We start from the raw sequence: 13,061 nt of genomic DNA, 5'->3' as shown, positions 1-13,061 counted from the left end.
TGTGGCTGAGATACAGGACTGGCTGCAGAGAGGAGATACTGAGGGGACCGAGTCTGAGACTGGGGTGAGAGGCAAGGAGCACCCAGTTCCAGGGAGGGAAGGGAACATCCTGCTCCCGTAGGGACAAAGGACCCAGTGGCAGGCAGGCAAAGGCAGGGAGAGTGAGGGGCGCAGGACTCACGTAGGCAAGGGTGGGGGTGCCGGGGCGTGGCAGGCCGCCAGGGCCAGTCTCGATGGGACGGGCGGCAGCTTTCGCACCCTGGGCCAGTGGTATGGTGGCGGCAGTGGCAGCGGGGGGGCCGGGCACGGGCGGCACAGCGGGCAGCGTGGCCATGACACTGGCAGCGGCCTCTCAGCCCAGCTGCCGCTAGCCCGGCCTGGCCCCCGAACTCTACACGGAGGTGGCTGGCCGCCACAGTGGCCTTAGGACCTGGTGTGGAGTGGAAGGTCACCCTTTCAGGGCCCCCCAAGGCGCCAGGCCAGGCAGGTCTGTGCCACAGCAGCCTCCAGGGACCCCCTGAGGCCCAGGCAGCAGACAGGATGAGGGCTGGGGGTCCTGCGGTGCAGAAGCGCAAGCTGACAGATGTCAGGAGGAAGGGGCCACCCAGGGCCAAGGTCAGGCTGCCATTGCAGGTTTCCCTGGGGCCAAGGTGTTTTCCTGGGGACAGGGCACAGGCCTGAGGGCAGGAGGCCGCCACGGCAGCCAGCTGTGTCACTGGCGGGAGGCAGAATTGGGGGCGGCCCTGTGGATCGTAGCATGGGTCCGCAGTGGCCTGGCCCAGGAGGAGCAGGAGGGCAAAGGTCACGGGCATGGTCACAGCAGAGCCAGCACCTGGAGGGAAGAGAGGTGGCTGGGCTGGGGACCTCAGCCGCAGCCTCTACCCCTCCTGGAGGTGTCCTGTGGAACTGGTGCATTCCACCCCCAACCCGTCCAGGCCCCCTCCCCGGCTGCATGGAAGCGAGGAAAATAGTTCCATCTGGGAAGAATTACTGTTTACATAACCCAAAGGGGAAAGAACGCAGACAAAATCGAGAATTTTGCCTGAACTAATCCGTAGCTTAACACCCCAGAGTTATCCGTCAGTGTCGAGGGGCAGGGGGCCCTGGGGAGCAGTGAGCGGCTGGAGCAGAGGGGCTGGCCAAGGCCAGCAGACGTGGAAACCTAGAGAGGGGCACAGAGACAAGCAGGGCTGGGCAGGAGAGGGGGCTTAGGGACAGATGAAGGCTCAGTCACAAAGAAATAGAGGACAGGACAGAGGCAGAGAGAGGACAGTCAGCCTAGGGGAGGGGCTGGGAACAGAGAAGTTGCTGCAAAGAGAGGAACAGACAGGAGGCCGAGAGGCTGAGACAGAGGCCAGGCATCCAGAGGTCACAGGGAGCCGGGAGACTGAGGCTGGGACTGCCTGGGGGCTGGGCTAGGCGGGCAGGTGGGCTCAGAGACACCCAGCCCGGCAGGCCCTGGGGAGGGGAGGGAAGGGGACAGGCTAGGGGTGCCTGGCGGGGGATCAGAAGTGAGAGACCGAGGCCCAGGCCTGCAGGGATCAGAGCCATGGCCTTTCCCACATGGGGCCCTAACCTTGTTCTCCACACCCTGGGCACGGAAGGGGATTATCACCAAACAATCCGGCCTCCCTGCCACCCACCCTCCCACCCCCAGCGCCCCACCCTTAACCCTTTCCCACCCGAGTGCAAAGACCAGAGAGCTGAGCTGAGGAAAGGGATGCTGGGAGCTGGAACCTGGGTGGCTCTGGGGCTTGGGAGTGGGACAGTGGGATCCCCATGGGGTCAGGGGAAGCAGACACCTGGGTTCCCTTCAGAACTCAGGGTGTGGGGACCAGAAGTTAGAGTTCTGGGACTTTCTGCTCACCTCAACCCTGCCCTCTATCCTGGGCCTCAGGGCCCGGAGACCAGAGTCCCCACATTCTCCACCCATCCAGAGTTCCCCAGAGCAGATGGGGGAACAGATGTTGGGGGTGGTGGGTAATGAGGAGGACAGAGGCAGGAAGGCAGGAGCTGGGACAGGGTGGGGTGCCAGATACCAGGGAGCCTGTGGGGGCAGAAGCCCAGACCCCAGGAGTGGCAGGAGCCAGGAGGGACTGGACTCTGAAATGCCCCCACTTTCCCCTTCCAGGGCCAGCAGCCTCTGGTGAGGAGCTCACTGTGGACTGGGGGCCTCGGAGCCTTTCCAGGCCCTTGGCTCTGAATCTGCGCCCAGGCATATGCCCCTGGGCTGGGCATCTCTGGGGCACCCTGGGGGTAGGGGTGGGCCACACCTGCCCCAGCCTGGCCTCACAGCCCATGTCCCCACTGCTGTTGGCCACATGCAGACGCTGCCTCTCCTGGCCCAGATGACAGGGCTCGCCCTCCCCCCTCCCAAGGAGCCTGGCGCCATTTTGCACCCACTCGGGTGGCAGCCGCCCGCCTGGCCCTCAGCAGCATCCTGTTAAGGACCAGCCCCCCATGTCCCCTTTCTCTCTTGCCGGATAGTTCAGAGGGTGGCATCCTCTGGCCCTTAGCACCTTGAGGAACCAGGCTGTGAGTTCCCCAGTGTTCCTGGGGGATCCAGAAACCAGTCGTGGCCCACAGAGAGCCCATACCCCTCTCTAAGAAAGTCCAGCCATGCTCCCAGCAGACTCATAGGAGGCCTGCCTGGGCGGCCTGGGGTCCATCTGGGACCCAGGCTTCCTTTCCCTGGCTCTTGGCATGCACCCCCCAACCCGAGCCCTGAGGCCCCGACATTGGCCAAACCTGCACTCAAGAAGAGAGAGTCCTGCAGCCAGTTCCCCGCAGGCTCTTCCTCCAAGCTGTGGCGCGGTGGGCTCTCAGGAGGGAGTGGCGTGGCTGTTCTGAGGCCCCAGGCTAGTGGGGTTTCTGGGTTGGGCGGGGGCTCAGAGCAGAGCCCGCAGAATCTAACACCGCCACCCCCCTCCCACCCCAATCCCTCACCAACCGCAGCCACGCTATCCCCACAGGGACCCCTGCCAGCCAGGCCACCCGCAACGGTGTGGGACGTGAGTGCTGTTGCCCCCGGCGGTCCAGCAGCAGGACAGCCCCGAGCAGCCTGGCCTAGGAGGCTCACCGCAGGTAGGACGGGAGGCTGTCGGTCGGGGGTCCCGCTCCATCCCACTCCACCCCTGCCCACTGGCTCAGCCCCGCCTTGTGGTGGCCGCGATCATCGGGCAGGGGCTGACCTTTGGGAGACAATCGCTGTTAGGAACTTTGCTCAGCCCCTGCCTCTGGCTGCGTGACCCCAAGCCAGCCCCTCCTCCTCCCCTCTGGAACCTTCTGTCAGCTGTGGGTTCACCGAGCCTTAAGGTCAGTCATTTTCAAGTAGTAAAAATCTGTGCTCTTGGAAGGTTCAGACCGGCCCCCGGAATTCAAAAGACCTCAGTCGCTTTCTAAGATGGTGGGGAAGGGGACAAAGGAGCTGAGAACACCTGGGCCCCAGTGTTTCTCGTGCGGCAGAGGGAGAAGGCGGGGACCCCCGGGTTGCGGGGGACGGAGCTCAAAAGCACCTCCCCAGTGCCGGTGTCCTGCGAGGCCTCAGTGCTTTAATCGTGACATTTTCATGCAAATGTTGCTGTCTGTTCTATTCCATCTCCGAATGGGTTGACTAGAAAAATAATGTTTTCTGTCACTTCCCGCTGAGAAAAGCAAGGGCCCTCATGGAGTTGGGGCGCGGCACCTGCTGCCTGGATGGCCCCAGCATTTATCATGGTGTAGTGTGGGCCCAATCCTGACAGGCTTGGGACCCACTGCCCCAGGCCTGCCCCAGGGGGTGCGAGGGCACAGCCAAGGCGACCCTTGACTCTGGACCCTTAGGTACCACGTTGGAGGGGCCAGATTTGGCAGGAGCAGGACGGGGACATCGGATTTGAAAGAAGGGAGTCACTCCGAAAGCTGGGAGGGGCATCAGCTGCAGAAGGATGGAATGGGGCTGAGACGCCCCCCTATCAGAGGGGGCATGTCGGAGCTGGGGGCCCGGGCTGTGCGAGTCAGAGTGGAACTTCGGGATTCAGGCGTGGGTCCCTCCACTGACCCTGCCTGAGCTCTCCCTGTATGGGACTTTGCCGGGGAGGTGTGCGCTGGGAACACAGACCCCTGCCCCGTCAGGCTCAGTGTCCAGAGGGGGAGGGGGAGACCCCAGCAGCGCAGGTCCTTCTGTGCTCTAGATTGTTAGAAGGTGCCAAGTGCCTTGGAGCAAAGCAAGTGGGGAAGCGGCCACGGGGGCCCGGGGGTTGCAGATGTAAGTGGGGTGATTCGGAGGGGCGTTTGTGCTGAGGCCACGGCCAGCACAGAACCCAGCTTTGCTGCCACAGAAAACTGAAGAAGGCGGCTCAGGTCTCGCTGCGTCTTCCTCCCCACCTGGGCGAAGTCTCTTACGCTCTGGCTCCGGGAGGGAAGCTTTTGTTCCTCGCAGCCTGAGCTGCCTGAGTTGATCGGCGCCCCTGCAGGTGCCTGGGGGCGGGCAGGGAAGAACAGACAGAGCTGCCACAGCCAAGCACATAGTGCCCCAGGCTGGGAAGGAGACTGTTTTTTTCGCGGGGAGAGTTCTTTAAGGGCTGGAGACCTTCACCCTCACAGCTTCTACAGAAGGCCGGGCCTGCCCAAGGCACAGCTCTTAGGTGGGTTCAACCCAGAGAGACCCTCAGTGCTGGGCTTGCACAGACTTCTAACCCCTGCCTCGGTGACCCAGACATAACGGAGGCCCCACGAGGCAGGGTAGGTCACCCACAGGAGTTACTGGGCATTGTGTGGCTGGGTAGGGCCTGCCCTCCCCCGACATGTTCAAAAAGGCCAGGATGGTAACCCCAGCCACACTGCCTGGGTTCAAATCCACCTCTGTCCTAGCTGTGTGACCGAGAACAAGCTTCTTAACCTTTCTGTGCCTTAGTTTCCTCATCTGTTAAATGAGGAAGAAAGAATGGACCTTCCTCATGGTGGGCGGAGGGGTCGTGAGGACTAAATGAGCTGACGTGCCCACGGGTTCTTATCTGAGCTCTCCGGGACAGTCGTGTTCCGGAACCTTCTGCTTCCTGGCCCTGTTGTCAGATGCGTAGTCCATATGTGACATGGCACCCATGGTAGGTCTGGGCCGCATCATATTGCCAAACATGTTATGTTTTAGGCAGCAAAGCACATGGGTGTTCACAGTAAGAGAAGTCAAGTCTGCAAATAGCCACATGACCCTCCTCCAAGCCAGGGTTGTCCCCAGATGAGTTCAGTCCCGGTTGGCTTTTGCCGCTCCCCCTGAGGAAAATGGCTGACAAGGAATCGCGGACCAGGACAGCCAGCCCGGAGATGGGCCTCGCAGCCTCGGCCTTGGCTGATGCTTTTCTGCGGCTTTCTGGTTGTCTAGGCTAAGAACAGCCACAAGGGGGAGCACCTGAGACTCCAGGAAAAGCCAGGGCGGCCGCGGTGCCCACTGCTTGATCTGCAGGGCCTCGGGCAAAATGCAGACACAGGACCCCTTGTTTAGAATTTATGAAGGATTTTAAGATGGCAACGCCAGATCATTAAAGCAAGGCTGGGGCCTGTCTCAACGCAACTGCACGAGTTACACGAAATGAAGGTGGACCCCACGGGGGGGCACCCTTGTCCTGAGCTGGTTTCCCTTGGCCAGTGGCCCAGGCTCCTGTCCCTGCCCTGCACCCCCACCAACCCCAGCCCTAGCCTTGGGACCTGCGCGGGGGCTCCAGCTGGGCTCAGAGCTCTCAGCTCCTTCTCCGTGGGGCAGGACCCTGAGTTGAGTGGATGGCAAGATCATGTTTGGGACACGGTTTTCACCAGCTCAGTGAAAAAGGGCTTGGGCAGATTTAATTCACTTTTTGGAAACTAAAGCAGCACCAGAGGCATTTCTCTTAGGCCTTAGGCCAGCTGGCCTTGCTGGGGACCCACGTGAGACTTTTTCAAGGAGGGCCCCAGAGTGTTCAGGCTTCTCAGAAGGGTCAGATGAACCAAGTGAGGAGCCCTGGAATAGAGGAGGATGAGAGCTGAAGAGGCCTGCAGGCCCCTGATGTTTAAGAGGACAGGTGGAGGGAGAGATGGGGAGCCGGGAGGGGTGAGGCAGAAGCCAGAAGTTTTAGGGGTGAGCCCATGCCAACCAGGGCTTCAGCAGGAAGGGGGGGGGAGGGAGGGGGTGAAGGGATGACTGCTGAGTTGTAGCCATTGGAGTGGCCACAGGGAAACCATAGGACATTGGTCAGAGGAGTGGACAAGGGGAGAAGAGAAAGCCCATCAGGACATGGTAGAGGCTGGGAGCCCTGGGGAGAGCTGGAGGAGACTCGGAAACAGCAGCCCCCGGAGAAGGGACCATCCATCCTATGGCGAGGACCGGGACCGAGGTCCTCGGAGCCCAGTCAGGCCCAGTGGTCAGGGCTGGACCTGGAGGTGAATAGGTGTGGGCCCCACGGTGAGATGGCCCTGCACACCCACCACAACCAAACACGACGGCGAGCAAGACTGGGAAATGGGGCCTTCCCGTACTGCTGGTAGAAACGGAAACTGGGGCAGCCACCTGGCAGCTCCCAAAACAATTCAACGTAGAGTTCACCCTGTGACCCAGCACATAGGTTCGTGGCAGCACTATTCGCAACAGCCGAAAACTGGAAACAACTCCAGTGCCTATCACCTGATGAGTGAATAAATTGTGGTCTACCTGGACAATGGGGCTTTCAGTCTTGAAAGGAGTGAGGCAATTATCCGGGCGTGGTGGCTGTACCTGTAGTCCCAGCTACTCGGGAGGCTGACACAGGAGAATCGCTTGAACCCAGGAGGTGGGAGTTGCAGTGAGCCGAGATCGCACCATTGCGCTCCAGCCTGAGGGACAGAGTGAGGCACTGTCTCAAAAAAAGAAAAAGAAAAGAAAGGCGTGAGGCTGTGACACGTGCTACAGCGTGGATGGACCTTGAAAACACGGTGCCAAGTGAGGAAGCCAGACTCAGAAGGCCATGGAGTGTGTGATCGCAGTCACATGAAAAATCGAGAATAGGCAAATCCATAAAGACAGAAAGGAGATTAGTTGGTGGGGGGACAAGGAACAAGGAAGATTGTGGGGAGATGGTTAAAGGGTGTGGGTTTTTTTGGGGGGGGGTTATGCAAATATTCAAAAATTGATTGTGCTGGTTGCACAGCTCTGTAAATATACTAAAAGCCATTAAATCGCACACTTTAAGTGGGTGAATGGTATGGTATATTAATTATATCTCAAAGTGGTTGCCAGAAAAAGAGCTGGCTGGATGTGGTGGCTCACACCTGTAATCTCAGCACTTTGGGAGGCTGAGGTGGGTGGATCACCTGAGGTGAAGTGTTCAAGACCAGCCTGGCCAACATGGTGAAACTTTGTCTCTACTAAAAATATAAAAACTAGCTGGGTGTGGTGGCGGATACCTGTAGTCCCACCTCCTTGGGAGGCTGATGCAGGAGAATCGCTTGAACCCAGGAGACAGAGGTTGCAGTGAGCTAAGATCACGCCATTGCACTCCAGCAAGGGCAACAGAACAAAAACTCCATCATAAAAAGAAAAGAAAAGAAAAAAATTTTTTTTTTTTTGGAGACGGAGTCTCGCTCTGTCGCCCAGGCTAGAGTGCAGTGGCGCAATATCGGCTCACTGCAAGCTCCGCCTCCTGGGTTCACGCCATTCTCCTGCCTCAGCCTCTCCAAGTAGCTGGGACTACAGGCGCCCGCCACCACGCCAGGCTAATTTTTTGTATTTTTAGTAGAGATGGGGTTTCACTGTGGTCTCGATCTCCTGACCTCGTGATCCACTCGCCTCGGCCTCCCAAAGTGCTGGGATTACAAGCGTGAGCCACCGCGCCCGGCCAAGAAAAGAAATTAATAATCATAGCCCTACATACAAAAGCTAAAGCTGGCCCATGCCTATAATCCCAGCATTTTGGGAGGCCAAAGCAGGAGGATTGCTTGAGCCCAGGAGTTCAAGACCAGCCTGGGAAACATAGTGAGACCCCATCTCTACAAAAAATGTAAGAATTAGCTGGGCATGGTGGCACATGCCTGTGGTCCCAGCTACTGGGGAGGCTGAGGTGGAAGGATCCCTTGAGCCAGCTGTGATCAGACCACTGGCACTCCATCCTAGGTGACAGAGTGAGAACCTGCCTCAAAAAACAAAAGCTGAACTCTCCAGCTTGACCTGATAGCGCAGAGAGAACATTCTCAAGGCAAGACATGAAAGCTGTTAGTATTTAAGTCCTGGGCCAGAAACGGACACAATTTCACTTGCACTATATTAAACTGGTCAAGGCAGTCGTGGGCCCGCCCAGATTAAAGGGAATGGGAGTCCAGGAGTCTGTGGTCAGCTCGAACCCACCAAACCCACTAATAGTATCAGGAAATGCTTAGCACTTACCACTGCAGGGGTGTGGCAGCGCCATTTCATAGAGGAGGAGAGGAGGAGTTAAGTAACACCTCCAGGTCACCAGCCTGCAGAAGGCAGAGCCTGTCCATGAACTTGGGCTCACCTGTGCTCTTTCCCTCTGCACGGGCACCAAATATTCTTATCTGTTTTGTCCTCTGCTGGCTTCCTGGCCCTGAGCACCGTGCCTGGCATGTAATAAATACTCTGCAAGTATTGATTTTATTTATGTTATTTTTATTTTTTTTTGAGACAGTCTCGCTCTGTCACCCAGGCTGGAGTGCAGTGGCGCAGTCTCGGCTCACTGCAACCTCCACCTCCTGGGTTCAAGCGATTCTCCTGCCTCAGCCTCCTAAGTAGCTGGGATTACAGGCACCCACCACCATGCCCGGCTAATTTTTGTATTTTTAGTAGAGATGGGGTTTCCCCATGTTGGCCAGGCCGGTCTCGAACTCCTGACCTCAGGTGATCCGCCCGCCTCAGCCTCCCAAAGTGCTGGGATTACAGGTGTGAGCCACCGCACCTAGCCACTGCAAGTATTGATTTTCCAACACATACACGGCATTTCCTGTGTGTGAGGCACTGCTTTACAAAATCATCACATTTAATCTTCAAGCAACCCCATGAGGTAGTTCTGTGAGGTAGAACCATAGAAATGGCCGTGAGTAGGCCAGGCACGGTGGCTCATGCCTGTAATCCCACCACTTTGGGAGGCTGAGGCGGGTGGATCACGAGGTCAAGAGTTCGAGACCAGCCTGGCCACCATGATGAACCCTCGTCTCTACTAAAAATACAAAAATTAGCCAGGGGTGGCAGTGCATCATGTAATCCCAACTACTCGGGAGGCTGAGGCAGGAAAATCGCTTGAACCTGGGAGGCGGAGGTTGCAGTGAGCCGAGATCGTGCCACTGCACTTCAGCCTGGGTGACAAAGCAAGACTCCATCGCCAAAAAAAGAAAAAAAAAAAAAAGAAATGGCCATGAGTGTAGGTAAAATCAGGTTGAATATTGGTACTTGCAAATGGTTCCATGTACTCATCCCCATTTAACAGGTGAGGAAACAGACTCAGAGAGAGACTCAGTAACTTCTTGTTGTTTTTGAGACAGGGTCTTGCTCTGTTGCCCAGGCTGGAGTGCGGGGCACAATCACAGTTGACTGCAGCCTCAACCTTCTGCGCTCAAGCAATCCTCCCACCTCAGCCTCACAAGTAGTTGGGACCACAGGTTCACGCCACCACGCTTGACTAATTTAAAAAAAATTTTTTTTTTTTTTTTGTAAAGATAGGGTCTCACTTTTTTTGCCCAAGCTGGTCTTGAACTTGGGCTCAAGTGATCCTCCCATCTCAGCCTCCCAAAGTGCCAGGATTACAGGCACAAGCCACTGCACTCAGCGAGGTGCAGTCACTTGACTGAAGTCACAAGGTGCTGGTAAGGCTGGGTCTCAGTCTCAGGTGGAAAGACCCCACGATCTGTGCTCTGAGGCCTCTCCCATGCACTGTGGTGCTCAGGACAGAGGCTTGGATGGATTGAGTGAGTGAATGAATGACTTCGGCAGGGGGTGGGTGAAGAGACTCTTGTCCTCGCTCCTGACCATGTCATCTCTCCTTCCCGCAGCCGTCAAGGGATTCTGGGCCACCTGCCCTTCCTTCTCCACCTTCTACTTCGTCTTTGCCATTTTTGTGGTGTCCACCATCTTTCACTGCCACCAGCGCCTGGCTCTGGTGCCTGCGCCCTGGGCATACTCAGCCCGTGTGGTCCTGGCCCCCAGACACCTCCCCCGGGAGGGCCTGTTCACTATCAACTCCAAGGGCCGCCTGGGGAACCAGATGGGTGAGTACGCCACGCTGTATGCCCTGGCCAAGATGAACGGGCGGCCCACCTTCATCCCGGCCCAGATGCACAGCACCCTGGCCCCCATCTTCAGAATCACCCTGCCGGTGCTGCACAGTGTCACGGCCAGCAGGATCCCCTGGCAGAACTACCACCTGAACGACTGGATGGAGGAGGAGTACCGCCACATCCCGGGGCGCTATGCCCGCCTCACGGGCTACCCCTGCTCCTGGACCTTCTACCACCACCTCCGCCACGAGATCCTCCAGGAGTTCACCCTGCAGGACCACGTGCGCGAGGAGGCCCAGAAGTTCCTGCGGGGCCTGCAGGCCAAGTGGGCAGAGCAGGCGACCTTCGTGGGGGTCTATGTGCGCCAGGGGGACTGTGTCCGTGTCATGCCGCCCGTATGGAAGGGGGTGCTGGCTGACCGGGGCTACCTGCAGCGGGCCCTGGACTGGTTCCGGGCCCGCTGCCGCCTCCCGGTCTTTGTGGTCACCAGCGATGACATGGCCTGGTGCCGGGAGAGCATCGACAGCTCTCTTGGGGACGTGCTGTTCGCTGGCAGTGGCCTCCAGGGCTCACCTGCCAAGGACTTCGCGCTGCTCACACAGTGCAACCACACCATCATCACCGTGGGCACCTTCGGGTTCTGGGCCGCGTACCTCGCGGGTGGGGACACCGTCTACCTGGCCAATTTCACCCTGCCCAACTCCCCTTTTGACGTGGTCTTCAGGCCGCAAGCGGCCTTCCTGCCAGAGTGGGTGGGCCTTGCAGCTGACCTTGGACAGGCTGGACAGAACGGCCTCTAGCTAGCCCTGCATGTGCCTGGCCCTCATCCTCTGACCCGAGGGGCAGTGAGTGGGGCATGCGGGGCATGGACTTACCGTCCCTCATGCAGTTTGGATCCAGGCTTATCTACTTCATAGCTGAGTGAGTTTGGACACCTGACTCAACCTCTGTGCCTTAGTATGTCAACCGCAAAATGCACAAATGACAGAACTAAACACCAGTAGCAGCTGGTGGGAGCTGAGCATATTCGCTTAGAGCCAGTGCCTTGTGACCGTGTGGGAGGCGTCGGCTGCTCACATGTATGCAGCACGTCAGGAACACTGGCATTGCTTTACAATGGAAACGCAGTTTTGCCCTCTGCTTCCTGGCAGCACTGGTAGCACAGAGCCCAGATATTTTGCACTCACGTCCCAGGACGAAGCCATCCCTGCCCTGAAGGATAGGGGAACTCGATTTTCTGGGCAACTAGGGATTTTGGCTTTGGAGTTAGTGGGCCCTATCACAAAAGAATGTGAGGGAAGGGCCGGGTGCAGTGGCTCATGCCTGTAATCCCAGCACTTTGGGAGGCCAAGGCTGGTGGATCACTTGAGGTCAGGAGTTCGAGACCAGCCTGGCCAACATGGTGAAACCCAGTCTCTACTAAAAATACAAAAAGTAGCTAGGCACGGTGGTGCGTGCCCCTAATCCCTCCGGAGGCTGAAGCAGGAGGATAGCTTGAATCGGGAAGCAGAGGTTGCAGTAAACCGAGATCATACCACTGCACTCCAGCCTGGGCCACAGAGCAAGATTCCATCTCAAAAAAAAAAAAAAAAATAGAATTCCAGGGAAGACAGGATTTGCAGGGAGACACCCATGGGTAGGGATTCCCCTGCAATGGACAGGGAGAGGGGTTTAGGTGCAGGTGGCACCCTGGGCGTGGGGAAGAAAGTGTCACAGTGAGGACAGAAAAGACACTCCTCAGGTCCTGGAAGCAGCAACCTGACCCCCAGAGGCCACTAAGACCAAACCATGGCCATCTCAGCAGCAGCGTGTGTGACAGTTACTGGCAAGAGATACCTCACACCTGGCACTGCCTAACCCCCGAAAACCTAATGCCACTCTGAGAAAGCTCAGTACGGGTGCAAGTTGGATTAAGTGATTGCATTGCGAGTTTTCCTGTGTTTTACTGGTGTAATGCTTCTTTCGGACATTAAAAAAACTTGACATATACAATGATCATTTACACGCATTAAACATTTCCACCAAATGTAGGTGCAGTGGTTTAGAAAACATTCCAATCACATCTCTTTCCCATTTGAAACCTTTTCAAGGTTGGGTGCAGTGGCTCACACCTGTAATCCCAACACTGAGAGCTGAGTTGGAGGGGGATCCCTTGAGCGCAGGAGTTCGAGACTAGCCTGGGCAACATATTGAAACCTCATCTCTACAAAAATTAGCTGTGCTTGGTGGCACACAACCATGGTCCCAGATACTCAGGAGGCTGAGGTGGGAGGATCACCTGAGCCTGGGAGGTTGAGGCTGCAGTGAGCCATGATCACACTACTGCACTGCAGCCTGGGCAACAGAGCAAGACCCTGTCTCAATAAAATTAAATAAATAAATAAATTGCTTGCAGCTGGTGCCAAGGAATGGTAGTCTCCCAGTAGATAGAAAACACCTGAAGCTGGCCAGGCGTGGTGGCTCACGCCTATAATCCCAGCACTTGGGGGGCCGAGGTGGGCAGATCACCTGAGGTCAGGAGTTCAAGACCAGCCTGGCTAACGTGGTGAAACCCTGTCTCTACTAAAAATACAAAAATTAGGCCGGGCGCGGTGGCTCATGCCTGTAATCCCAGCACTTTGGGAGGCCAAGGCTGGCGGATCACGAGTTCAGGAGATCAAGACCATCCTGGCTAACAAGGTGAAACCCCATCTCTACTAAAAAAAAAAAGAAAATACAAAAAAATTAGCCGGGCGTGAGGCCGGGCGTGGTGGCTCACGCCTGTAATCCCAGCATTTTGGGAGGCCGAGGCGGGCAGATCACGAGGTCAGGAGATCGAGACCATCCTGGCTAACACAGTGAAACCCTGTCTC

At 57.3% G+C, this 13,061-nt stretch overlaps 2 protein-coding genes across 3 annotated transcripts in view; one reads left to right on the top strand and one right to left on the bottom strand.

Moving 5' to 3' along the window:
- Nucleotides 1-2,834, bottom strand: part of NTN5 (netrin 5) — a 10,007-nt gene extending 7,173 nt beyond the window's left edge. The window contains exons 1-2 of the mRNA XM_032169259.2: nt 2,749-2,834; nt 182-832 (exon numbers count right to left, since the gene is read on the bottom strand). Of these exons, the coding sequence (XP_032025150.1) occupies nt 182-812 (631 nt within the window). The 5' untranslated portion in view covers nt 813-832; nt 2,749-2,834. The remainder of the gene's footprint in view (nt 1-181; nt 833-2,748) is intronic.
- The window catches only part of LOC116478242 (galactoside alpha-(1,2)-fucosyltransferase 2-like), a 19,005-nt gene extending 6,619 nt beyond the window's left edge, over nt 1-12,386 (top strand). For both annotated transcript variants that reach the window (XM_058425496.1, XM_032169260.2), the window contains one exon: nt 9,985-12,386. In XM_058425496.1, coding sequence (XP_058281479.1) covers nt 9,985-11,009 — 1,025 coding nt within the window. In that variant the 3' untranslated portion in view covers nt 11,010-12,386. The remainder of the gene's footprint in view (nt 1-9,984) is intronic.
- Nucleotides 12,387-13,061: the final 675 nt, after the last annotated feature.

Source organism: Hylobates moloch, unplaced genomic scaffold, assembly GCF_009828535.3.
Source record: "Hylobates moloch isolate HMO894 unplaced genomic scaffold, HMol_V3 SCAFFOLD_12, whole genome shotgun sequence".
Lineage (NCBI taxonomy): Eukaryota > Metazoa > Chordata > Mammalia > Primates > Hylobatidae > Hylobates > Hylobates moloch.
Note: the sequence above shows the minus strand (reverse complement) of the source record. Positions and strands in the feature narration are given on the sequence as shown.